This window comes from Falco cherrug, chromosome 10, assembly GCF_023634085.1.
Source record: "Falco cherrug isolate bFalChe1 chromosome 10, bFalChe1.pri, whole genome shotgun sequence".
Classification (NCBI taxonomy): domain Eukaryota; kingdom Metazoa; phylum Chordata; class Aves; order Falconiformes; family Falconidae; genus Falco; species Falco cherrug.
Genome location: NC_073706.1, coordinates 2,344,847 through 2,371,187, shown reverse-complemented (window position 1 = coordinate 2,371,187; position 26,341 = coordinate 2,344,847). Strand labels below are relative to the sequence as shown.

The window sequence follows — 26,341 nt, the reverse complement described above, 5'->3', positions numbered from 1 at the left end:
GTGTGTCCCAGCCCTGTGAGGATGCCATTGCCCACACCTTTGCCTAATCTGAGGATTTCAGTCTCCAGGCTGCTGCAAACAGTAATTAAGAAATCCAAAATGGGGCCAAACGCCATGCTAGTCCGGGGAGGCTGGTGGAGCGCCCTGCAGCCAGCCGAGCTGGCAGCTCAGGAGAGGCAGAGCCCGCTGCAGCCCTGCCCTTTGTGGGTGCCCATCTCCAGCCACCCCGGCTGGGCCTGGCTCCTGTGGCAGGGGGCTGCATCACGGCAAAGTGTGGCTTTGGCCAGGGAACTGAGCAGTTATCAATAATTAGATAAATAACTGGGTGCTGGGAGGGTAGGTCCTAGATGGGGACTGGGTCTGAGCTGGCATCAGCAGCTGCTATTCCCCCTACTCTGAGGAGCTTCCCTGAGCCCATCTCTGCAGATCACTTCTGGCAGCAGCTGGGTCACCCTCCCTGCACCCCAAACCCAGTGTTCCCCCACACCGTGGCCCCACAGTACCAGGGCAGGGGGGTGACACTGTGCCAGAGACAGCCAGTACAGCCTGTACAGTGTCCGCAGGCTGGAGCTGTTGCCACCACCCTTTCAACCACAGACTAACTGCATTTTAATTACTGCACCTGGGGAAGAACAGTCATATTAGTGTTTCTGGGGGTGCTGTTGGGGAATGGTGCCCATGGGGAGGGGGAGGTGGGGGGCAGGCACCCAGATAAGTGAGGCTTGGGGGTCCAGGGTACCCGTGGTGAAGCACACCAGGTGTCAGGGACAGGGTGCAAGGACAGCGCTATTCTCCACGCCAGGAGGCACTTCCTTGCAGGCATTTGCTGCCCTGCTGGCCCCTGCCCACCATGCCCAGCCCTGCTGGCCCGCGGTACTGCTCACTCCACGCTGTTTGCAACAGTCTGCAGTGCCAACACAGAAACCCTGAGCGTGCAACCCCTGGGCCACAGCGCCTTCTTCACTCACCCCCTGCCACCCACCACTGCCCCTCTCACCATTAATTCAGCTTCAGCCTTTCCGGCAGCACTGGAACCAGCGCTAACTCTGGTTTGTGTTAAATGAGCCGCAGGATGAAGCGACAGCTATTAGCAATGCTCGCCCTGCCTGGGAGGTGCAGTGGTTTACTGGGGGGACGTGCACAAGCGAGGGGAGCACACATCCAGCCTCAAAGCCATTGCACAGGCTGCCAGGGTGGCCACAGCCAGATCCGGCACACCTGGCTAGAAATATTTTTTTTTTTTCTATGAAACACTATTCCCAATCCATACAAGGCAGCCCACAGAGCCACAGCTGGCCAGAGCCATGTACCCCAGCCTGTCCCAGCCCCCTGTGGAGCCTTGGCCTGTCCTCAGAGCCAGGAGGAAGAGGAGCTGCGGTGTGAGAGGGGCTGAGGGCTGCAGAAACCAGACCAGTGCTCCCCCCAAGGGCAAGGCTGCCACCCCAAATGGGGCTCCCGTAGTGCTGCTGGGAGGGCCCTGCTCCCCCAGGCAGCACAGAGACTCTCTTGGGATGGGGGAATAAATAAATCGACATGAAAAGACCAAAAGGGTAAAACACTGCCAGGGACGATGGGCAGGCAGCCCCCACCAGCCCGCAGGAGGGAAGGAGGGACAGGGAGGTGACGAAAGCAAGGGAAGGCGAGGGCTGCGCCGAGGGCTCCGCGCCCTTCTGCATGCTGACGGCATCCTGGAAAAGGCTGCCCAGGGTCAGTTGTTGTTCATGATCCACCAGGATGCTGGGGAGAGAGAGGGGAAGGGGTCAGGGGTGTGCACTGTTAAACAGGGGAGGGGGACTAGGGGTGGCAGAGAAAAAAGCCACAATTTAGGTCACCCTCGAGTCAGTCTGCTCTGGAGGGAGGCCTGTGCTGAACGCGCAGAGCAGCAGCGTGGGACACAGCCTCACCTGGGAAGAGCATGGTGGTCAGCAGCTCCGGGGACTCCAGCAGGCTGATGATGGACCGCTGGAAAGTCTTGCTGCAGCTGGACTGCAAGTGGCTGTGAAACAGCGCGCGGGGTCAGGAGGGTGCAGGGACGTGCATGTCTCGTGGCTGCAGGGGAGCAGCTCTGCGCCGGGCCCCCTGCCCACGCACGGGGGACGGGGCTGCTTCTGCACCACCCAGAGCCCGACATCCACTCCGGCCCTGCCCCTCGAACCCTTCATCAGGGTCTTCACCCCCCTCCCCCGCAAGGGGCCCTGGGTGTGCACCGGGCCGAGCAGCAGCAGGACAGGCTGCGCGAGGAGGGGGAGCAGTGGGGTCCTGGTGGGGTCCTGAGAGGAAACCCCTTTCAGCCCCCCAAGCATACCGAGCCAGCCCCCCACAAGGAAAGCCTCCAACCTTCTCCATGAAGTCACATCCTGCCAGAACTCGTAAAGGATGAAGCAGGCCTCGTCCGTCAGCTTGCAGGCGGACACGCTGTGGGGACAGGAGTGACCCTGAGACGGGGCCTGGCAAGCTGGCACAGTGTGGCCGCATCGGTCCTGCCAGGCCGGGAGCGAGGGGCACACGTGCGCCTCACCCCCAGGCTTTCAGAAAGCAGTTTGGATTCATCCACGATTTGTGGCTGCTGGGGCCAGCTCCAGGGGATCCCAAACCCAAATCCTTCATGCTCTGCATTTCCTGCCGCCAAGCAGCAGAGGAGCTTTACAGCCATTAAACCGGTCCTTGCCGCTGCCCAGAAACACGCCTGCCAATATTTTATAAGTATTAGCACGGCCCTAGCACTGCAGCACAGGGCCTGATGAAGGAGCTCATCCTTCCAGCCCTTTGGAGGAGGTGTATGTCATCCCTCACCCTTCACATGGACAGAAACTGAGGCACAAGTGCAAGGAGCTGAGATCACAGCATAAAACCACAGCTCGCTGCCCCCTGAAGCGATGCTGTTTCACCAGGCGATGCTCCCCCTGCTCCCTCCTGCCGGAGGAACAGACTGGGGCTTTCTGCAGTCCATGGGAAGATGGGAGGGGGAAGCAGCAGGGAGGTGAGAGAGCAAGGCGCAGGGTGCAGGGCCTGGGGAACCAGCTGTGCTCAGCTGCAGCATCATTCATTCCAGCTGAGGATGAACGTTTCCTCCAGCTGCCACTAAAGGCTGCAGGAAGGGACCAAGCCCTGGGGAGGGAGAGCAAAGCAAGTCACTCAGCAGCTCAGAGGCTCTGTCCCCCTGTGCAGGGGCCGCAATGAGCTTTGCAATTCTCTGGCATGAACCAGGACAGTGGAGTCTCCCTGGGCTTTGCTCCAGCTTTCCACTCACATGGAGAGGCTGCCCATGCAACACTACCCAGTTGTCTGCACTAATAGTTCTCATGACAGAAAAGCCCATCAATTCCAAAGAAAAAAAGATACCATTCTCTCTGCCACATGTGTCAAAACAAGTGTCTTCCTTTTGTTTGGACTGAAAACGCAATTTTATGCTGTTGGAACTGAAGAGCTGAAAAATGACACTTTAAATGGGAACAGCACGAACATTTCCCACTGAAAGCGGCTTGAAATCTCCCGTGGGAGAAGGAAAGTGCCTCTCAAAGAGCAGCTGTGCCATCTCCAGGGACACGCTGGCAGTGGTGTGTCACTCAAGTCAGCCCTGGGCTCTGTCCTCAGCTCTGTCTGGAGCTCCAGAGCGCTGCTGGGGGGCAGAGCCTCGGGCTCCCAAGGGGGTTTAGCTTCAGGTGTTCACGGCCGCTTCCTGCCAGCCCTACACACGCTTTATATAAAGCAATACCCCGACACGAACTCTTCCCTTGATTTTTCCCCCATTATTTTCAAGTCCCTCAGTGCTGGAGGAACGCATGCATTCACTCACATGTGCGTGCCACAGCCATTCCTGCTGGCATAAAACCCATCCCCTCCTCGCCAGATGCTGACAAGTGGTTCTTGCTGGGAGGAGATGGGACGATACTGCCGGCAGACACTGCTGCAGCTGTGACACCGTCCTCTCCGCAAGGTCAACCCTCTGCACACCAAGCCCATCCTTGCACTGCCCAGCACATAAAATCCACCAAAAAACCCCCCTTTTGTCCCTCAAGGGTGCAATGTTAAAAGGCCCTACTTCTCGGCGAGCCACGCCACGAACAACCCCCGCCGCCTGCCACACTTACTGCAGGCAGCTGCTCTGCCCGGCGGTGACCTCCGTGTAGGACCGGAATGCCTGGCGGAACTCCTCAATGCCGCTTGTTGCCACCGAGATCTGCCTCTTTGCCACCAGGATGTGCTGTGAAGGGACAGCAGAGGAGTGGCATCAGGGACTAATCTGTCTCCTCCTGCCCTCCCTGCTGCAGGACAGGGCAGTGCCCAGCAAGCACAGCACCGCAGAGGAAGCCACAAGGGGCTGGCACCACAATGCTAGGGCCAACGCCAACATGAAACGGCTTCCTTCCACCTGGGCAGGTTGCCTTGACAATGAGGACTGCACCAACAGATGCTCCATCCCCCAGATGGCAAGGTCCTGCTCTGGGGCTGCTGCAGCTCCCTGTGCCCTTCCCCCAGCAGAAAGGGGCCTCGAGACCCCTCCACTGGGGCTCTACATGGGCCGTGGGCGCTTGGAGCAAACCTGAGGGATTTGGGCACTCACAAAACGCTGCCTTCCTCTGGGCTGGCTGCAGGCACTACCTGGGGCTTTCATGGACCTGATGGAGCTGCATTTGTCCTGTGGATGGTCCCATGCCCAGCTCACAGCCTGCCACATTGCTGCCCCTCTGCCAGACCACAGCCAGCAGCTCACCCAGGTGACAGGGCACAGGGGCTGCGAGAACACGTGTGTGTGTAAGAAAGGGGATCCGTGCTCACTACGGGGATACCTGCAAACCACAAGTGGCAGGACGAGGACTTACTGCATCTCTCCCTTTGCACATGGCTTCCTCCTTCAGCGGCTCCAGGCGTGGGCTCTGCATTTAAGTCCATAGGAAAAACCACTGTTACTGGGAGAACGGCGCAACAAGATAAAACGTGGCAGTAACCCACAGCCCAGCCCAGCTCAGTGTGACAGGCTCTGGGGACGTTCCTTTGAGTACCTGGGGAGAACAGGGATGTGACCTACACATCTGTGGGGCTTGGTGGGTTCAGACTGACTTGTCAGATCAGCGTGGATGATGGAGAAGGCAAGGGAGGGTCAGCAGCGTCGAGGGGAGAAGCAGGGGCTTTGGAGACAGCAGGAGATGAGCAGCTTTGCAAGCCAGGTGTAGTGAATGGGTGCAGCTCCATAACAATGCCAGGACCAAATACCAGGGTCACTGGCGTGGGGAAAGGTCCCAGCACCAACCTGGTCAGCACCGAGGCGCGGGGCAGCCCCCAGCCCATCTCCCCTCTGCCACACACCTTGCACTCTAGCTTCTCGATGAGCTGCTGGAGCCTGTTGATCTGTGCCATCCACTGGCTGTTGTCTTCAACACAAACACCTGCACAGGGAAGGGCAGAGAGATGTCACCAAAAAAGCTTGCTTTTGTCATTGCGAAAGCTTGCTCAAGACCCAGAAAACTGCAAAAATGTCTAAATTTCTGATTTAAAACAAAAAAAATTTGTTTTAGTCCTTAAATTTCTTCCACTGCTCAAGAGATACAACATCCCACAGAAGCTCCAGCTGGCATCTGGGTGACATGGTCCAGCCCCCGCTGTCCCATGCTGCTGCTCCCACACCCACTCCAGCCTCCAGCGGGGCAGAGACACCAACCCGAGGGACGGCCAGGCTGCAGATACCTGTCGTTAGCATCCCAGAATAGGGGTCTGTCGGAGACAGACAGACGTTCTTCTGTCCTCTGCGCCCACATCGTCTCCCTGACCTCAGGCCAACTGAGGCCTCAGGTTTCTTTATGTCCTTTCTGAAAGAGTAAAACGCAAAAGGAGGGGTCAAAGTCATTCACTATACGGGTCAGCTTCACAACAGGCTTCAAAAGGGCAGATCCTGCTCCCAGATGTCCCTCCCAGGGAGGCTCATGAGCCCTGCCCCATACCGCACCCCCCCATGAGCAGTGGTGTGGAGAAGGGGAGGACCAGCATCTCCCACATCATTACCTCTCCCGTCCCGCCTGCTCCTCCACGGTGTCCACGGCACACTCAAGCGAGGCCTGCAGGGACTGCAGCTGGTGCATGGTTTCCCGTAGCAGGAAACGGGTCAGGAACTGCTCCATCTTCGAGGAGGTCTCATACCTCTGCAGGGAAGGGGAGACGATGTGTCAGATGCCTCCAGCTCTGCACGGGGGAAGCAGAGCAGCATCTGGAAGCAGTTGGCCCTTAAATATATCCAATGGGATGGATTCCAATCAAATTTTTAGTTGCTTTTGGAAACAATGACACTGTAGGACAAAAGCATCCTCTGGGTGCATGCCTGTGATGCACAGCGTGACCCTCCCAGCCCAGCCCCAGCACCCACAGCCCCCAGGAGCCGTGAAGGACCACAGATGGACCTCCCAAGCCGGAAGGTAAAACACCACTTGCAAAAATAGCTCCCAGCAACAGGGAGGGCTTTGGGGCAGGCAGGGCACCCCTTGCTGCACCCAGCGGTTCACACACACGGCTCTGCTTGCATCGGGGCTCCTGGGGCAAGGCTGGCAAGGCTGAGGGGAGCCCCACAAGACTTTCTTCCCCATGGTGCCAGAAGATGGAGAGCATGGGACTGGGGACCCCAGGCAGGGACCCTGCTACTCCTCCTGCCCACTCCTTCACCTCCTCACTTCCAAGGGGTGCAGGACCAAAATCCCCGCCAGCGCTGCTCCTCTGCCAGCCCGGACACGCATCCCCTGCTCACAGGGGAACAACCGACCCTCAAACCTGCCCCGGACAAGCCTAAGAAAGGTGCAGAACACCGACTGAGTCGCCACTGGGACACAGCAGAAAGGACACATCATTCATCCACTGCAGGGCTGGACACATTTCATTTCAGGAGCTGGTTCAAATCCAAACACGGTCACCCCTCTTTCTGCACAGTGTGTACGTTCAGCCTGCCTGGAGCCCTGCAGCTCGCCCCAGTGCAGTTCTTACACCCCAGATACACAGGCACCGGCAGTAGCCTGGGGTGCCAACCACTAAAACCCAACTACCAGCCTGGGACACATCGTGCTTGGAAAGCACTCAGCTCTGAAGCTCACCGTGCAGAAGGCTCCTCATCATCCTGGTCCCAGCACACCCCATCCAACCTTGCAAGGGCAAAACAGGATCCCACGCAGACACATCAGTATTATGGGTGAGCACTGCACGCGATGAGCCAGCTGCTTCCAGTCTCTCGCCTCATCGAACACAGCATGCCCAGGGGAATGTGCCAGAGAGGAGGATGGAAATAACCATCTCTCAAGAGAGCCCCAGATGCTGTTTCACCCTTCTGCATCAACTTGGAAAATTCATGCCAGTGAGTGAATCAATTGAAAAATGCACCTTCCCTTTAGTTCAGCTGCCTGGCCTCCTTTGCACTCCTCACTTTGGGGCAAACAAGCAAAACCCTCTTGTCAGGTGTTGCACCACACAGTTGAAACCCCTCTGTAAATAGAGGCTCAACAAAAACGTGCTCTGTCTCACCGAGCACAGCATTTTCTGCTCGTAGCAAAGATTCATGGAAAGGAGTCATGGAGGAAATAATTCAGCAAGTATGAGGCAAAGCTTTTTGGTCACGGACTAGTATTTCAGCTCCATTGACCCAGATGAAAATCCCAAAGTTGCCAAGAGCTGCTATAATTCTGCTTTTGAGAGGTTTTATTAGTTTCTTATGATGACAGTTAAGCTTGGGACAGAATGGAATAGGTGATCGCATAATTCCTGCCAAAGGAAAAATAAAAGCACCTGACTTGGAGAGGTATTTATAGGCTAGTTTGCAGCATCTGCAAACTGGAAAATGGAAAATTCTTAGCATACAGGTCCCCTGTGAGAAATACCAGGCTGTTACCCAAGGTATCGCCACAGTTCACTTCTTACTGTGACACTATTATATTGCAAATGCAAAGCTTAGCCACAAGATAAGCTTTAATTAGTAAACTGCAGCACAGCTATCAAGTTATATTTTAAAAATGTTAAGTGGGAATGACAGAATTGGAGAAAAACCCTCTTTTCTGGAAAAGGCATCTTTTCTTTACCATGTTTCTACCAACCCAGCAAGGAAGGATGGGAGCATAGGAACCCCTCATGATCTGGTTTCCTCCGGCCAACCTGTGGATCCATAAAAAAGACCACGAGCAGGTTTGCTGCCCACACACGCTATTTCCTACAGTAACTGCAGTCACTTACACAGCGAGGAGGACAACCCCAGCCCGCATTTCCCATGCTTTATCACAGCGTTTATCCTGCAGTCAACAACGTGCCAGCAGGCAGCAGATCGAGGAGCCTGCGCCCAGCAGACAGCCGCCGAGGCACACCACTGATCCATGCCAGGTACTCTGGCCTGCAGCAACCCGCACAGAGGGGGGAATCCTCAACACCAAAAAGGCTTTTGGCAGCACTGCTTCAAACCATACCTGCCAGACACAGAGCTGTGGCCTATTCCTTCTGAGCTTTGGTTTCCTTATTTCCTTCTCTCCCCTCCCCATAGCTCATCACCCTGGCACGGTCTGAGCAAGCCCAGCACCATCTCCCAGGCTCTGCCTTCTGTTGTGCTAAAGCAGCAGCCCAATGCTCTTGATTTTCCTGCTTGTCAAGTGGGCTGGTATTTACATACGGTGAGCCTATTTACAGCTGTGGGGCAAGTACCTGGACAATGCAGGGGTGAGCAATCCTGTGGCAGCAGAAGTAAGGAACTACAGGGGAAGGAGCATGCCCTAACCAAAAGGTGCTGTGGTTCAAACCTGTGAAACCCAGCTCAAGTCAGAGATCCCCTCCTTCTTCTAGCTAGCCTGGGTATCACTGCCTCCTCAGAACCATGCGAAGCTCCCTTAAATACAGCCTGGGAAAGACAGGCAGGGACTGCAGATCCTTCAGCATCTGTTGACTCCACAGCCCGCCTGTGGAAGCGGAGCTTTATGGTGAGGGCTGCTGGAGCAGGCAGGCCTCTTCCAGTTTGCCCAGCACACAGCATGGCTGCATCTCCAGCAAAAGTGACTCCCTGGGATGAAGTTTCTTTCAGCTCTTCCAGGAGGGTGGTCTCTCTGTCAAATGGGCTCTCGGTCCGTAGCCACAGTGGCATTAGAGGTGATTGAACCAACAGAAATGTGGGGCAGATGTGTAATATGGGAAATCTCTGTTCTCTCCCCCTCCCCTGGCCGAGAAAGGTGTGAGCTTTGGCTAAAATCCAACCTAATAAACCCACTAATCCTGTAATAACCCAAGATTGAGTCCCGTTCTGGAAATACAAACATGGGAATATATTCAGGTCACAGCAGGTACGAATGCAGCATTTATCATCTCTGCCAGCCTCTAGCAGTGGCAGATTCCCCACAGCTCTGCAAAAGCCCTAACCACAGGGTTGGAGCATTGCCTTCTCCCCGGCTCGGAGCCCAGCGGACCAGGAAAGCACAGGGAGATGCTTCCCAGGAGGATCGGTATCTTCATCAGGGCACCCAGGAGCTCAGGGCTGGGATCAGAGCACCCCATCAGCACAGCTCTCACCCAGGGGAGAGCAGTGCTCTGAACGGTGGGCTGCCCTGGCCTCCTGGCTCTGGCTGGATCCAAACAAGGGTGGAAAAGCAAGTCCGCAAAAATCTGTTTCAACAGGGAAAACCTGCTTCTCTTTTTCCAGGGAAACCCTGTGGCAGCAGAAACTATTAAGTGAATGAATGCATCATGCCAATACTGCGAAGCAGACACTAATTGAGCTGTCCTTTGGAGAAGTACATGAATATACAAAATTCATTACAGAAATAATTTTAAAAACACAAACCAGAAAAGAACAGAAATAAAGCATAGCTCTCTGAAGAGGATTCATTCACTCCCTCTGGACTCACATTTAATAACTGTGAAGGGGGCCGAGCAGCTGAACCAAAGAGAAAAAGCATTTTCAAGTGAACCCCTCTCCTGGTGTGAAATTTCCCAACACACAGGGAAACAATGAGGGGGCACCTCGCCAGACGAAAACTCAAAGAGATCATGACTGACACTCCAGAGGCACAAACACCACTTCGATGACTACGCAGGGCTGACAGTGGGGACCGGTCCCCCTTCACTTCTCTGCCCGATCAGGATGTCAGTGGACAGTGTGCACGTGGGTGATGCCCTTCATCTGCTTCCTACCAAGCATCAAACCACCACATCGAAGAGGAATGAAGGGCTGGCCCTTCCCGCAGCTGTAAAACAGCATCAGTCCCAAGCACACGGCTAAACCATTTAATACATTTCAAATGCAAAGGGGGCTGCTGGTCCCTTCCAAGTACTGGCCACGGCTTTCTCACAGCTGTACTCAGCCCACAATGCTGCGCACTGCAGACCTCTGCTCTCTGACGCAGAGGCAGGGGGACTCACAAAGCAGAAGGCTGCTTGCCCTAATTAGCAGCCTCCAATCTGCCTCCCATCAGTACAAGCTCCAGGGAGAGGGAGAGCATTCACCGCGGGGATGAGCTTGGCAAAAAGTGGGAGTCAACGAATTTCACCATTTCCTACCTTCTCCCTAGTGCCTGGCTGTTTCCCAAAGCAGCCCTCCTGCTGCAGTGGCTTCTGTCCCCTCTCAGGCAGCAAATTTTTGTTGCTGTGAGCACAGACTGTGCTGAGCAGAAGCTGCTGGGGCCAGTCCAGAGCAGGCTCAACCCTGGAGTCCCCATTTCATGCCACCTTGCTTCTGGAAAAGACCTCACTTTGGCTCAGAGACGCAACACACAGACTATCAGCGATACTCCCAGAAACAGTATCCCCAGGCAGGACACTGCAAGTGGTACGCAAGGAGCTGTTGAAACAACTGCTGCCAGAACCCTGCAAGGAAGAAGACATCTCCAGAGCATAAAAGCACTAGCTCTACCCTTCTGCTCTGGCACAGCTCCCCCTCCTCCAGGCACGCTGCAGGCTGTGCGGCTGCGGTGCTCACTGCACAAAGACAGCCCCGTTGATCTGGGAGGTCCATTTGCTGCCCCTGACACCGAAGTTTAATGCTAAGCAAGCAGCCAACATCACCACGGCTTCTGCTACACACCTGCCTGCCCTGCTGCCCTCCCACAGCCCCATCCTTACCAGCTTGGTTTTGTCCATGGCTGCCAGGACTGCAGAGTTGAGGGCTTCCAGGGCCGAAAGCACGTTCCTGTATTCTCCGAGATACGCCGAGAAATAATCTGAAGCAGGAGAGAAGGCCATGGTGAGCTTCCCATCTCTGCCTGCCCTGCACCCGCTGCTTCCCACACACAGCCCGGCACTGCAGGGGGGCATTCGAGTCCCTCTCCAAAGTCACGCTCCCACAGACTGAAAAGTCCTCTCCGATCCACACAGACAAAACGTCCCGTCCCCTTGAGCAAAGCAGGGATGCCTTCTGTGCTGGGATTCAGGCACAGGGACTGTTACTGCCACTTGACTCCCCCATTCCTGCCCAAGTCAGATGTGCTCAAAGCCCCACCACAAACCCTCAACAGAAATCCCCCTCCAAGGCAGGAATACAACCCCACTTACCACACAATTTCTCTGTGTCCACGTTACTGCAAGAAACAAAAGAACAAGCTCTTGTTAGATGGTGGGGCTGGTTTGGGAGAAACAGTTACAGTGGGCAGGGTCTTAAGGGCCTGCCTTGAGCCCCCAGTGGATTTACTGCTCCTCCCACAGATTTTTCAAAAGCTGTGTTAGAAAAATAAAAATCTGCACAAGTTTAGAGCCAGCAACTCAGGAACCATGCCCAGCACCTGCAGCACCCAGGCAGGGCTACAGAGCATCACTTCTGCTGCGGGGGCCTGAAGGAGCAAGCAAAGCTGCTCCACCAACATCTCCTGGAACTGAAGCGTGCTGGGAAAGCACCTGTGACAGCAGGATGGGCTGGGACAGAGGTCTGGGGAGCAGGCAGCATCCCACACCTCCGGGCTGGCCAGCTGGGCTGGCAGCCCCATTTCTGAGCGCCAATGCTGACAAGCCCCAGAAACTGCTTCTTCAACCCAACCTCTTCCCCTAAAGGTGCGAAGCACTCAGCCAGGACTCCCTCCTCATGTGCCCCTTGACTTCAGCCCAGGTCCTCCTTCGTGGTTGCCCCCATGGCACCAGCCCCTCTCCTCTCCCCTCTGCCCCACGGGTGCCCCTTCTCTCCCCCGCCTTCAGAGCCCAGGCAGTGTGGGGCTGCCTTCAGGCTCCCAGGGCAGGGAGCTGGATGGCTTCACAGCCCACGAGAGGGGTCGCTCCTGACGTGAAGGCCATTAAAGCAGGGGACGTGGGTCCAAAAACCTGGAGGTGCGGGCCTGCTTCCCACTCCTTTTCAGTAACTGAGAGCACTGCACCAGAGATTAAGTGCTGGCATCCCTGCAGGGCTTGGACAGGTCCCTCCCATTGCTGATAAAGATGCTGCTGGGGTGTAGAGGGAGGAGGAAATATCCAGAAACAGCTGCATGTTTTCAGGACAGGATGTCAAGCAGAACCATGGGTTCACATGAAGCTGTCTGATCAGCTCAGGTGGCCAAAGCCTGAGGCAGAGCTGCTCGGGATGCCTGGCATCACCTGCAGTCTGTAGGGAAATGCCCCAGGATATCATTTATTCAAATCATCCTCCGCTCAAGAAATTCTGCTGTCTCAAAATCCCCTAAATGATTACAACCATTTTAAATCCTGATTGGGAAAGTGGAAGAGAGCACGAAAGAGTTTAAGTGTTTTAAGTGCTGTCACACATGGAGGAACTAGTGATACCCTGAGTTTGCTGGGCTCCAAGTGCAAGTATGGCTGCAGCGCTGCCTGCCCGGGGGTGGGGTGGGGGGAAGTCAAACCATAGCTGCATCACCCTGTCCCCACTCCGACACTGCTCACCGGGCAAAAACACCCCAGAGACAAAATTAGAAGAGAGTATGTGAAGTGACCAAAATGCCACACCAAGAATGGGTGCAATAATTTAAGAAAAGTCTTCCTACAACTTTTCCCCAAGCATAAAAAACTGGTTTCTGTGTCTCTTTCTGCTAGGCTTCCACTTAGAATATTCCACTTCAATATTAGGCAGTGTTGCAAACCATGAAAATATTTTGGTGTGAGATGTTACCGCAGACTTGCAGCATCAGGACTGCAGACCCCCCTGTTTAGCTAATTGCATCAGGCGCCTTCTTAGGCAAGGGAGACGGGCAGTTTTAGGATGTGATCTGGTTCATCTATTTTAAACACCTACCGCAGAAGCGGATTAAGGCAGGGCTCTGGCGCACTGTCCTGGCACTGCAGACAGTTTTTAAAATGGATAAAAAAAAAAAAAAAAAGTGTTTCCCTTGAGACGCAATACAGACAATCGGCAAAACCACAGCCCCTTCTTCTGCCGACTCCACTCCATCAAACTTTGCTGATCCATCCTTCTCCGAGTAGCTCCATGCACCCAACCACAGCTCTGCTAGATAGAGTGACTGGAGTTTGAAGCACAGATTTAAATTGGAAAAATGTCTTGCTCCTTCTTAATTTTTCCACTTACTTCTGAAAGCTGCCTGGAGCCTGCAGAGCCACCACTGCTGCACTGCCACAGGAGACTTGGCACCGCAGCATCCACGGCACTGGCTGTTAGACCTGTGCCCCAGAGTAACAACTTCAGCCTCTAGTTCCCACCCAAGAGATGGGTAAAAATCACGAAAGAGGGGACATGGAGATGAGATAACAGAATACACATTTAAACACCTAATGTATATGTTACCCAGGCATTTGAGTCTGTCCCCAGTGAGGGCCTGAGACTGGTTTCACCAGGAAGAAGGAGCCAGCCGCTCAACCCACTGCCCAGTTCCCCACCTTGACTGCAGTGAGCAAGCGCCCGTGTGACAAAGACCCACGATCAGCACCAACCCTGTAGCTTCCAAGGAGAGGCCAGAGATTATTAATAACTCTCCGTCTTTCTGCTTGCTGCTTAAAGTCAAACAGCTACTCAATCACTAAAACCCTAAACAGCTAAACATAGAGCCAATCACCAAGGTCTCATGGCAAAAAATCAGCCCTCTGGGAGTTGTCTGTTGTAAGGCCTGCTCCCTTCCCAACGCAGCCAGCTCAGTCAGCAACCCTGCACGGCCACCTGCAGCAGCCCCCAGGGCACAGTCAGGGGCAGAACAGAGCACGGCAAGCAAATCACAGGACCAATGATGCCATTTTCATGCTATCAGAAACTACTTCATCCCAGAAAACAGCAGCTCATGTGAAGAACCTGCACGTCAAATCCCGACCCATTTTGCAGGGCTGCGACAAGGCAGCAGGCTTTGCTCCACTCCTCTCTCTCCCACTCCAAGTGAAGAGCCATCCTCTGCCTCCAAAGCACTCATCCTGAGACTCTCCACATTTCCACATAGCTGTATTTTGACTGTGCTCAAACCACTGATTAACTGTAATTAAGCTTGAACTGACGATGAAGGATCTTGTCAGTATTACGCTGTTGGGATTTTGTCAGGATGTGCCTGGAATTTATGCAGGAAAACAGCAATCAGCTATAACAAAGCAGATGGGTATTTTTTTTACCATTTATCATTTTGGGAACCTCTGCTGCCATCACAGATCTGGTTTCCAAACCTTTCCAGTGTGACCCAGAGTGTTTTGGTCACTCTCCATCTTTCAAAGACTGGCAGGCACTGCAGCTCCAAGTGTCTGACTAAAGAGAGGGGAGGAAAGTTCACACAAGTCCCTTCTTCCACAGAACCAGAGGCCTGAGGTTATATCCACTAAGAGTTTTTAGAAACCACCAGTTCAGTGCTCCTATCCCTTTCACTTGTGGCTCAAGGTCAGAGACACAGGCTCTGGGCAGTCTGTGCCCAATTCCTGCCACCACTATCTGATGCTCTCATACAACAGAGGATTTGCCAGACCCTATTTTTCTAAAATTTCCCAACAGAAGGACAGGTGAGGTCCACATGACTCTTCCCTAGTTTCATAGCCCCCTGCAAAGAGCAGTAGGTATGCAACCTATGCAACACTACAACCTTCAGTCCAAGGCCCTTTGTAACCGACTCTCTGTTAAGCTGTCCCCACAAAACCCTGGGATCTGCTCCCATCCCACCTGCCTGGGCTGCAGATGGACTCGTGGCTGCTCAGAGCGCAAGCCGCACTGTGCATCTCCCAAGATGCTTCTGCAGCAATGGAGATTTTTCACCCCTTCAAACATATTTGTCTCTTCTCACCCAGACGTTTCAGTGGATGAAAATGCACTTTTCCAGGAATATGAATCTTCCCGCTCTGCACCAGTGCCAGAGCTGATGTGGAGCTTTCTGACATGCTAAATGAAATGGTGGACCTAGCGTTGTAACCAATTTGCAAAGAGAGTTGAATTCAGTTTCAACATAACTTTTAAAGCGTCAAATAATTAGAATAAGGAGATATTTTAAAGCCAAAATGGAACATTTTTCAGGAATGCAGAACAAAAAAAGCCTCACAGGGAAACATAAAATCTGAACTGAACCTAACAGAAGTGCCTGCAGGCCGCAGCATCCCACTTGAGCACCAGGTGGATGGGAGGTGGAGCGAAGATTGGATAGGAAGGACGAGGAGAAAAGGAAAGTGTGTGCTGTGGGAGAACAAGCAATGTGCGAGACCTCTGAAATACTCATCTTCCCAGATGTCAGCTTTGGGACCCAGGGGAGCAGCTCCAGGTTTGCAGTGATGGGTGAGGGTTAGGACATGTCTGGGCAGTGCTCCATTACCCAGAGACAGAGTGTGCCCGGGTACGAAGGTCTCAGCTACGCCTCTCCTTCGGTCAGGCTGGCACTGACAAAGAAACACAAGTTCTAGCCTAGAGCTGATGAACACAGCATCCTCGTGGCCAAATCCACCCATGGGATGAAGGCTGAAACTTTCCCATCATCAGAAAAGCTACAGGACATGAAAGAAGCACGCTAGATACGTTTGTAGAGCTTGTAGTTACTTTCCAGCTTTGTAATACTTTGAGTATTACCTCAGGTAATAACTCTTGAATCTGGCAGCAAATTTCAGCCAGCTCTCAAAAATATTAAGTTCTTGCAAGTGCGAGCCAAGCAGGCAGCCTGGAGGAGAGGGGCTGTCCAGCTCCACCATCAAGGGGACAGCAGGGCACCGGTACAGCCCTTACAAGGCACCAGAAGTTGTACAAAGGAGCAAGTGCCCCCACACACCCCAAAAACAAATGCCAGAAAGTCCAGCTCTACACACAGAGTCACAGAGACGTCTGCCAAGCCCAGCACACTAAACACTGCTTGATTTCCACTACCTGCTGCTGCACAGTGGGCAAGCAGTCCCCGGGCAGCCCCTGAGGACAGACAGGGTCATGCCTCCCTGGGGACAAGCCTGTCTCTCCAAGTCCCTCACCGCAGCAGGCACGCAGCACTGGGTCAGGATCAGAGCACTCTGGCAGAGGCAGCGCTAGCCCATGGTGTTCGCAGGGGGCAGGATGCCTCTTATCAGACAATAAGCTGAAGCACCAGGTTCCCTCTCTGGGAGGTCCCACCTCCTCCTCCTCCTCCAGCTGGGGATGAAGCTGAAGGAATCACGTACAGCTCCCTGCTGCCACCTCCCGTGTTTCATCCCACTCCCACCTGCTCATACCGAAGCCATCGCACGCATTGACCCTGCGCACACGCTCGTGGGCCACATCCCAACCAGGGACAGAAACAAGACCTACACCTGCAATGGCCTCAGGGCTGGACTTCCCCGTCTGCTCCTGCAGAAGTGAGGGCACCCTCGCAGGGCTGGAGGGACGGAATCTCCTACATTTGCTTGAAGTCACCGAATGCAGGAATTTGGAAATCAGCTCTGTCCGCAGGGGCCCTTCTGCGCTTCATGGCAGAAAGGGATCAAAGACCCAACGGTCATGCCCTGCTAACAGATGTCACCAGCTCAACGCTGCAACTGCCATGTTGTCATAGCTACCGCACCGTCATTACGGGTAATGAGTTATAGAGAGCACCGCCGCAGGGAGGGCCGTGCGTGGCTCTCAGACAGCCTGCTCACATGGGCCCCTTCAGCCAGTCCTGTTTATCTGCTCTGGACACACAGGAAGCCCAACCTGAAAGCTACGGCAAACCAGGAGATCTTCACCATTCAGTTAAGGGCACAGTTAAAACTCCCTGCTTTGCTGCAACCTGTGTTTTCCAGTGGTATCATATGGGAGTGACTCCAAGGTCACCCCAAAGTGGTGGGGAGGAAAGGGAACAGCTCACTGCCAACTCCCTGGGATCACAGCCCAAAGAGACAGAGGCATTTTCATGAGACATCTCCTGCTGCCCACATCCAGCAAACCCAACTGGCAGGACAGGCAGCAGTGGGCAGTCAGGCTTAAAAGAAAGCAGCACCAGGGGCTGCGAACACCAGCCCACCTCTCTGCCCCGTCAGTGAAGTGGGAGCATCAGCTAAACCCACCACCACTTGGCAGGAGACAAACACCCCCTCCCCCCCAGTCCTGGGTGGATGATATGGGGGCTTGGAGCAAGGGACTGCTGGGTACCCTCCATCAGTGACTCCATGGCATTCAGTGGCCGTTGGCATCTTGGCATGGCACGGGCCCTCCACGGAGCTGCCCTGGCTCCTTGCAAAGCCCTGGAACCAGCGTGTGCAGCTAACGCAGCTCTGAGTTACCTCTCCCTAACAGCGACCTTCTCAGACACTGCCCTGGCCAAGGGCATCAGAGAGGTGCAGGAGATGCTTCCTGGGGGCCAAGGAAGTGGCAGAAGCCAGGGCTGAGCTTGCTGCCCAAGACTGGGAGGAAGCTGCAGCCACCTTCCCCCGCAGCAGCACCCCTCCGTCTGAACAGGCAGCCCTCAGGCATGCAATTTATCAACGGCCAGTTTCTCCCAGTGCCAAAACACGCTCGCTCACAGCAGCTGGCAGGGCAGCAGGACCCCAGCAAGGCCACTCTGGTATCCGAAAGGCTGGGATGAGAAACCCCGCTGAGACCAACAGACTCCTCCAGATAGCACCAGTCAAGAGGAGACCAGGGCTAAGTGCAATTACTTCTGTTCTTTGGGGGTTTCTTTTTTTAAAAGTAGCTGGCCTAAATTCACAGTTACACTCATAAGGCCCACTTCTGGTGGAAAACAGCTCTTACGTAAGTGAAAAGCAATTCCCTGTGTCAGCAGTGGCAAAGTCTGCAACTTTGCACAGTCTGTGCATCGTCCTCACACCACCACATGCTCCTCTTACAGACACACAACCTGCTCTAGAGCTGTGTATTTCTGGAATACATTTTTCAAACTAACGTAACGTAATTTTAAATGAATGCTTGCTTTTATGGAACCGCAGTACATCTGATAACGACTGTTTTCAAAACGTCTGGCTTCTCTCATCACCAATTCTTGTAGCTGGTGTTCAATGGGGTTTCACATCTGCGTGTTACAACAGAGAGGTTTATCTCACCCTGACTACTTATCGCACCCGCCTCCAAATGTCCTCCATCTACAGTCAAACAGTTTTATATTCTCCTTCATCTCCTCTCCTATGTGCCACCATGGTACTTACTCTGAATGACGCCTGTCAATGCCACTAAACAACTCCCACAGCTCCTCTGAGCTCAGGATCCCATCAGCAAAATAGTTCTTGAACTCCTCAAATGACAGCTTCCCATCATCTGCATTTAAATAAAAGGGAAGAATAATTATATACCTGCAGAAAGAAGCATACGGGCCCCAGCGATCCTCCCAGCAGCCTCTCTACCAGGAGCGTGGGACGGTTGGGCGTGTTGTGCATAATAATTAGAGTAGATATCTCATTGAAAGCATCTCCTGCCAGTCTCCATCAAAAATCCAGGAGCACTGGCAAGCACGGCCACTGCTGCTGGAATTTCAGGTGGGAATTTCAGCCCCTTCCAGAAGACCCCATTGTAACATTTTCAGAAATGCATGCAGACACACTCTACTTAGATGACCATCTAAGTACAGAGTCCATTTCAAACAGCACGTTGAGGACAGCGTCAGGTCTTTATAGAAAGAAAAATCTCTCCATTGACTCAAGAGCTTTTTCTCTCCTTTCTATGGAGGACTGCAGCTCCTGGGCTGTGTTTTGATCTGCAACAGAAGGAGCTCCTGAAGCCTGCAAGCTACCGTGTGGAAGAGGCCAAGAGAGGGTGGGAAGGCTCAGAGGCAAAATCACAATGACTTGTGATTTCGGACCTCTTGGTTTATGGGTGCCAGATTAAAAATCAGGTAGCAGAGCCCAATTTTCAAATGCCAAGGGCTCCCCAGTGGGCATCCAGAAACAGGGCCACCCAACCACGGGCAACTGTAAAACCCTGAACTGAGCACAGAGACTGAATCAATCCTGCAAGGGATGGAGCAAAAGCCTGACGGCCCCTGGGCTGCCTGCTGCACAGCTTGCTTTGCCTTCCCTTCTCACTGCTGGCAGCACAGAGGAGAGATCATGTGCATGCAGGCAGGAGAAGGGCTTGGAAAGGGCTCTGTCCTGTGTGGCACAGAAATGGTGAACCAAGGGAGCCCACTTCCCCAGCCCCCCGCCAGGCCCTTTGCTCCACTGCCTCTTGCTCTGAGCAAAGCAGAAAAGCATTTTTCTTGCAGCCAGAGCGCTGCTTGCCCTTATTCTCCTTCACTCTTTCAGCCAAACCTTGTATCAGGGACAGGCTGTGCTGCTTCACCCAGACCCGGGCATGGAGGGGGAAGCAAGAACAAAGCACTCACCGTTCTTGTCAGCTCGCCGGAAAATCTGCAAGAGAAAATACAACAGGGTTTATCTGGTGAGGCAGCAGGGACAGCAGTGCAGCTGAATGGTGAGCCAGGCAGTACCCACCACCATGGGAAAACCACCTCCTGGAGCTCAGGGAGCCACAGAGAAACCCCTGCTGTCTGGTCTGCACAGGCTGTTCCAGGGAAATTCCGCTTTGCAAATGATTAAAACTATTTCTTGTCTCCAATGCACAAAGCTCTGTGCACAGCCCACCCGAGCAAGCCCAGCACTCACACTGAGCTTCTTCTAAAGAACACAAAGGGAGATGAAGTAGAAAGGGCTTTGCTACACCCTTGTGATGGAACATGTTTAATTTTTCAGACCTTTTAAATGAAAGAACATTAAGCATAAAACCATTCCGTAACAGAAGCACTTTGTGCATCACTGCTGACACTTCAACTGTCTGCACCAAGGAGCAGTTTGTCCTGTGCTTTGTAATCACCCTTCACAACAATCCTTCCTGCAACACCTTCACACACACACACTGTAATTAATTAATTCATTATTATTAATTAATCTGTAACTAATTCTGCCACAGAGCACAGCTGGAGAGCTGCTCCAGTTCAGGATCTCAACCCTGGCTCCCAACCACGAGGCTTCTGCCCACAACCCAGAAGAAAGCTGGGGCTTCTTGTACCTGCCTGGCTCTTCTTTCAACAATAATCATCAGAAGGTCTGGGGCTGACTCTGGTGAGGAACAGCATAATTTCCAAAGTCTAGGAACATCTTGCCAGATTGAACAGTACAAGGTTTTAGCCAGCACATCCTAATAGAGCCAATGACAGCAAGCTCTGTGTGTGGCCACTTTCTTCTTTTTAATCGTCCTTCTTAGCCACCCTGGTTGATAAAGAAATCTAAAGATCTGAAGAAAGATCAGGCATGAAAAAGGGCAAGGAGAAGGCAGACTTTGTTATATTCTTTTCCACATACCTGCAAAGCAGAGATGGCCGATAAAACCACCCCCAGACCAGCTCTGCGCCCTGCTGCAGGAAAATGCGTTGCTGCCAGTTGCCCCCTCCACCGGCAGCTCACCTCTGCACTGCTCACCGACAGCTTTGCTGCACGCTTTGAGGGCACAAGCCCATACCTAGCCACTGAAACGTCCCTGAAAAAATAACTTTGAGGTACAGAAACAGTTACCCAGAGAAACCTCTGCTGCTTGCTCCTGAGGAAGCCACTGGCTTACCACTGGGCAGAGGCTTTTCTGATGCTGGTCCCAGCAGGGAGCTCCCAGGCGCTTCCTCACAACTGAAACCAGGAGCAGGGACATCTCCTCAGAGGATTCTCTTCTAAGAAAGGCAAGCTCCTCCTGACTGGGAGCTGCTGCAGGGAATGGAGGCTGCCCTGAGCCGACCAGTGTTAGGTAACTGTCCCTCCAGGATGTGGGCTTCCAGCCGCTCAGGCTGCTTCCCTTGCAGGAAAGCAGGGCAGGCACTCCCTGACGCCCCACGGGACTCGCTGCACGAGCTCTGGAGCTTTACCTTGACCAGCTGAGACAGGAACCTGCAGTTCCCACACACTGAGGATTTCTCTGGGTTTTAAAGCAAAAAACTTTCTCCAGGCTAAAGGGTTCACTTGCCGGTCAGGGGTCTCACAGCTGCGGGGTTACACATGCCAGGGCTCCCCGGCTGCAGGGGCAGCTCTGCCTGCAGGCAGGGGCAGCACCAGTGCGTCCCACATGCCTGTGCCACTCTGCCACCTCCCAACCTCGGGCATGCCACCTTCTGTCCAGGCAAAAGCTTAATCCTACAGAGCTCCATCATCCTAGGGACACATGGCTCACACAACAACATCTCTATGAGTCCAAATGTCACCAAGGCCAGCTAGCTCATCCCAAAGACAGCCAAGTGTCACCCAGGCACTTAAACGCAGGTTCAAGTGAATCCAAACATTTCCCACTCACAGGCTGGCCTTGCTCAGCAGGGTCCATCTGTGGGCTAAGAGGGAAAGCACAGTTCGGGGGGGGATCTCACGGGGCTGAGAAGGTCTTTAACCCAAGGTGAGCCCATCCTGGATTCAGCATGAAGCTCAGCAAACAGCTGATGTTTCTCCCTTGCACATGGGATCCTCCGCTCCAGCAGTGCGTTAGAAAAGCACTGCCAGCGCACATGACAGCTGCCTGAAGCTCAAAATAAACAAACGTGGCACAAGTAGTGGAGCTGCAAGAGCCCTGCAAGGCAATGCCACATCTGCTCCACATCCCCCAAGGATGGCGGGGCTCCTTGCCCCTTCCAGCGAGCCCATCCTCAGCCAACCCCGGCTGCAGAGGGGTGCCTTGGTGAGCACTGCATGCACCAGAAAACACTGATGATCCTACCTATGCATGAGGTAGGATCCGACTCCAGCCACACAAAAACAGCACAGAGCCACTTCCACACTCCTAGGGGTGATCCCTGCCCCCACCCCCGTGCAGGGCACAGGCACATGCATGGCAATGGCAGGTAAGGGCTGCTCTCCAGGCAGAGCCCTGTGTGATGAGGACAGCAGCCCTAGGACAAAGACAAGGAAAAGCAATGCAAAGCCAGGCTGGGAATGGGATCAGGTCTGCACTGGCTGCTGGAGAGGCCCTACAGGCAATCCCCAGCTTACACTCAGGGCGCTGGCAGTCTCAGAAACACAGGGACACTGCCTCAAACCTGAGACACTTACCTCAGCCTCCAGCTCCTGGGCTTGTGTCCAAGCAGCTGCAGCCCTGCTCAGTGCCTGCAGCAGTGGACACACTGGGACTGATGGAAGAAGCACTGAACTGGCATTTATTTGAAGGCTGAACCTCCACACACATCTCAGGAAGGCAGGAGCATGGGGACGTTATAGGGCTTCTCCCTGCCTGCAGGGCTGGAAGCAGCCACAGCTGCTGGACACACAGCTAGGGACACGCTGGCTGCTGGGGAGGGGACAGCTGCCCTGGGGACACTGTGCTCATTGACCCACTGCAGACTTAATGCAGGCTGCAGCGAGCAGCCAGTGATAAAAGGTGGGATGTCCAAGAGGCTTTTCTGAACCTTTCATACATGGAGAGGGGAGTAAGCAAGCCCTGAGCACCAGCCTGGGGGATGAATCTCCCAGAGGCTTGAGATGTCTGCACAGAGAAACAACTGCGATGGCAGCACTGCAGTTCATACCGTGCCTGCAGCGAAGCGTCTCAGGCAAAGCCCTCCTCCTCCTCACCTCTCCTGAAGGCAGGCAATCTGCAGGCAGGGAGATGGCAGTTCCAGTCCCAGAAGAAGCAGCAGCTGCCACCCGGGGTCTGTGGCGGGCAGCCCTGCCTTCCCACTGCCGGAGGGGCAGGCTAGGATCCTGCCCTGCTGCGGCAGGGTGGCAGCTTGCCTTGACAAGCCTGGGAGGGCAGCTGGAGACCAGCCAACTACCCAGCCCCAAACCCAGAGATATTAAACTCACCCTGCCAAGCTCCAGAGCTGAGACAGGAGCAAAGGGAACCACAGGGAAGAGGAAGGGAAGCCACCAGGAACCAGAAAGCAGCCACTAGTGCTGTTAACACTTCCTATTTTAATTGCTTTAACGACGCCCTGAGGGGTCGATGTGGGACTCAGCAAGTGCCTGAAGGAGCTGAGCTGGAATACAGCTGCCACCACCAACCCCCTCCAGCCCATCTTCCATCAGCCAAGTAATTAGTGCAGTTAATGATGCTGGCTGGAGAGCCCTGCAGTCTGAAATGCCCCCACGGCAGGAGAGAGACCCTGACCCCCAGCTGGAAGCAGTAAGCACCAGTGCAGCCGAGGGAGCCACACTTTCCAGCTGCTCCCTAGTAATGACAGGAGGTCTCCTAGATGGAGGACTGGACCAGGCATGGCATTCACCTTCCCAAAGTGCTGCCCAAGATCTCCTGCTCCCCTCTCCCAGGATGAAAGGGGACAATGCGGGGTGGCACCACCTGGACTAGCACAGGACAGAGATGACAGCTGGCACCACCCTGGGCTGCCCAGGTGCTGGGTACCAAACCAACCCTTGCTCTTAACCCCTGCTTTGCTTTCCTCTCCCCTATCCCTGCAGCAGGGCAGGGGCAGCAGCTCTGCTCACACTTTGCCTTGGCTCCACAGGGTGCCTCAGAGCCCAGCGGTGCCAGACACAAGGGAATGCAAGGGCTGGCAGCCTACCAGGGAGATTCAGGTGCTGCCCACCTGACTCAGGCACCCTGCAGCTCATAAAAGACAGCCAGGAGCAGAACTGAGCCCCTCTGACATGCTCCAGCAGGGGAGGTGGGCTTTGACCCAGGCTGTGCCACTTACCTAGGAGATGGCCAGCCATGCAGCCACCCGCCCACCCTGCTGGGTGCCACAGAGGCCCTGCCTCCCCCTGAGCCCCAGCCCCAGCGCGTACAGCTGTCTCTCGACAGGGGCACCCTCGCCATGGGGCTCGAGGGGACGCAGTGTGATGGGAGGCACTGTGCCAGGGCCCATCTTGTGAAAATGAAGATGGCCACTACCCACATCTTCAACTCCCCCAGGCCACCCACAGCCGGCGAGATGCCCAGCCGACCTCCAACCTGTGCAAAAAGCATCCTCCTTCCACAGCTCAGAGCACGTTAGGAGTGGGCAGGGATGGGGGCTGCGGTGGGCAATGGACACGCTCTGCCTGTGGGATCCCACGGCTTTTAGCAGCTAACACGGTACCTTCTGCAGCCTGCCTGCCACACACGGAGCTCCCGCTCCGGCAGTCACGACAACCAGCTCTCGATAAGGAGTGGGCTATTTCTGGCCGCTCAGAGGCTCATAATTCAGACACTGAGTATTATTTAAGACATCACGACCCACGCCTTGATTCACAGCTCAGGCCTGGAGCACCAGCAGGGCCCACTCCCGCATCCCTGGGGCTCGGCTCCTCAGCCGGGGCAGGCGGGCAGGGCGCTCACCCCGCCGCCCACACACACAGCCCCACCACGGCTCCCGGGCTGGGGCCGGGACCTCGCCGGGGGCCCGCCCCGCGGTACTCACGTCGTGGAAGATAGGGAGCGGCTGGCGGCGGGGCGCAGGGCCGCGGTCGGCGGACAGCAGGCAGACAGCCAGCAGCTCGGCACATGCCATCATGGCCCGGCCGGGCGCGGTGCCGTAGGGCGCGGTGCCGTAGGGCGCGGTGCCGTAAGGAGCGCGGCGCGGCGCGGTGCGGTGCGGTGCCGTAAGGAGCGCGGCGCGGAACCGGACTCAACCGAGCGGCTCCGCAGCCGCCAGGCAACTTTGCCTCCGCTAAGGGCCCGCCCCCGCGGCGCTTCGGTTGGTCGCGGCCGGTGATTGGCATCTCAACGCCGTGCTCGTTATTGGCGGAGGGAAAAAGGGCGGGGCGATGGCGCTCGGTGGCGGGGGCTGTCGCTGGTGTCTGGGCTCCTCAGGGCCTGGGGGTCTCCCGGGCCAGTCCTAGTTGCCTCCGAGGCAGCCCACGGTGGTCCCGGTGCGGCCAGTTGATCCCAGTTTGGCTACAGATGGTCCCAGTGTGGTCACTGTTGGCCCCAGGGTAGCCCGGGTTGTCCCACTTTGGCCATGGGTGGTCTCCGTGTGATTGCAGTTGGCCCCATGGTAGCCTTTGTTGGCCCAGTTGATCCCAGTGTGGCCATGAGTGGCCTTAGTATGGTCGCTGTTGACCTTCTGGTTGGCCCAGTATGTCCCAGCGTGGCCATGAGTGGTCTCAGCATGGTTGTAGTTGACCCTGGGGTAGCCCTGGTTGCCCCAGTTGGCCCTGAAGCAACCCCAGTTTGGCCATGGGTGGTCCCCTGCCACCCAGGCTGGTTTCAAATGACTTCCCAGCGGCGCCAGCTCTATGCCCATGGCGCCGGGCAGCCTTTGCTCAGTGCTGCTGCCCCCCAGTGCTGCATGCCGAGCACGAGGGGGCTGTACTGCCAGCGCTGGGCCCCCAGTGCATCCAGCAGCTGTAAAACCCCCTTCCCACCCCACATGGGGGGCTGCGGAGTGGGGGTGGGCTGGCTGGGGGGGGAGGCAGGAGCTGCCTCCATCCCTGCCCCACACAGGCACCCAGAGGCCTGTCTCCATGGGGAGGAATAGGAGGGACACCCAGGCCTGTACCCCAGCCTGTCCTCAAAGGTTTTCACAGAGAAGAAACAGATAATTAGATAAATAAGCTAGATAAAGCCGTGCCTGGGCAAAGCTGCTCACTGCTCCTGGGGTACATGCGGTATGGTGACTTCTTGGGGTGGTGGGATTCTTCCCACCCCTCTTGGAGCATCTGGAGATTTTACTTACAGAAAGGGGCACACGCGCCAGTTTTGCTGGGATGCAAAATCCCGGCCAGGCTTGCCTCCCCCTGTACCACCTCTCCCTTCACAGCCCTCCCGTGGCCGCCCGTTCGGCTGAGCTCGGCTTCCCTCAGCCCAGCTCTCGCACCCAGGGGGCATCCCCAGCCCAGCGCGCCCCAGCCATGGCCCAGCCACGGCACGTGTAGCTTTCACCGTCCTCCTCCCCCGGGGACAGCCGGCTGCCAGCTCAGCCCGGAGCAGTTGCAAGGATGCATCACAGTTATTTTTACCAACTCCCGGGTGTTTTGGGTGTGTGCATTGGAAAAGAGGCAGAAAAAGTGCACCTGGGACCTGGCAGGGGTATCCGAGGGCTCTGGGGTACACGTGTGCCCGGCCCACGTGGCACGGGGCTGTCCCCTGCCCCCAGGGGAGGCAGAAGGAGGTCCAAGAGCTGGAGCTGTTGAGCACAGCCATCATCAA

General features: G+C 55.2%; 1 protein-coding gene across 3 annotated transcripts; it reads right to left on the bottom strand.

Moving 5' to 3' along the window:
- Positions 1-592: 592 nt before the first annotated feature.
- On the bottom strand, positions 593-24,816 carry NECAB3 (N-terminal EF-hand calcium binding protein 3). Of its 3 annotated transcripts, XM_005443820.4 has the most exons (13): positions 24,612-24,810; positions 19,614-19,638; positions 18,442-18,550; positions 11,491-11,516; positions 11,062-11,159; positions 6,001-6,137; positions 5,686-5,807; positions 5,308-5,387; positions 4,824-4,877; positions 4,092-4,204; positions 2,338-2,415; positions 1,905-1,996; positions 593-1,737 (listed from the first exon to the last, which is right to left on the bottom strand). In XM_005443820.4, exons 1-13 carry the CDS (start codon positions 24,702-24,704, stop codon positions 1,709-1,711), a joined length of 1,056 nt encoding a protein of 351 aa, XP_005443877.2. In that variant the 5' UTR covers positions 24,705-24,810; the 3' UTR covers positions 593-1,708. The 3 variants fall into 3 exon arrangements, with proteins under 3 accessions (XP_005443877.2, XP_055578110.1, XP_055578109.1); XM_055722135.1 differs by lacking the exons at positions 18,442-18,550; positions 19,614-19,638; positions 24,612-24,810 and adding an exon at positions 16,556-16,781; XM_055722134.1 differs by lacking the exons at positions 593-1,737; positions 1,905-1,996; positions 2,338-2,415; positions 4,092-4,204 and adding an exon at positions 4,211-4,735 and having other exon boundaries at positions 24,612-24,816.
- Between the last annotated feature and the right edge of the window lie 1,525 nt (positions 24,817-26,341).

Bases quoted from the DNA above. Each gene is read 5' to 3' on its own strand.
- NECAB3 (XM_005443820.4), bottom strand. From the start codon at position 24,704: ATGATGGCATGTGCCGAGCTGCTGGCTGTCTGCCTGCTGTCCGCCGAC. The intron at 4,878-5,307 runs GTGTGTGGCAGA...ACTTAAATGCAG, and splicing joins TCGAGAAGCTAGAGTGCAAG to AGCCCACGCCTGGAGCCGCT. The intron at 2,416-4,091 runs GTAAGTGTGGCA...CTGTCCCCACAG, and splicing joins GGGCAGAGCAGCTGCCTGCA to CGTGTCCGCCTGCAAGCTGA.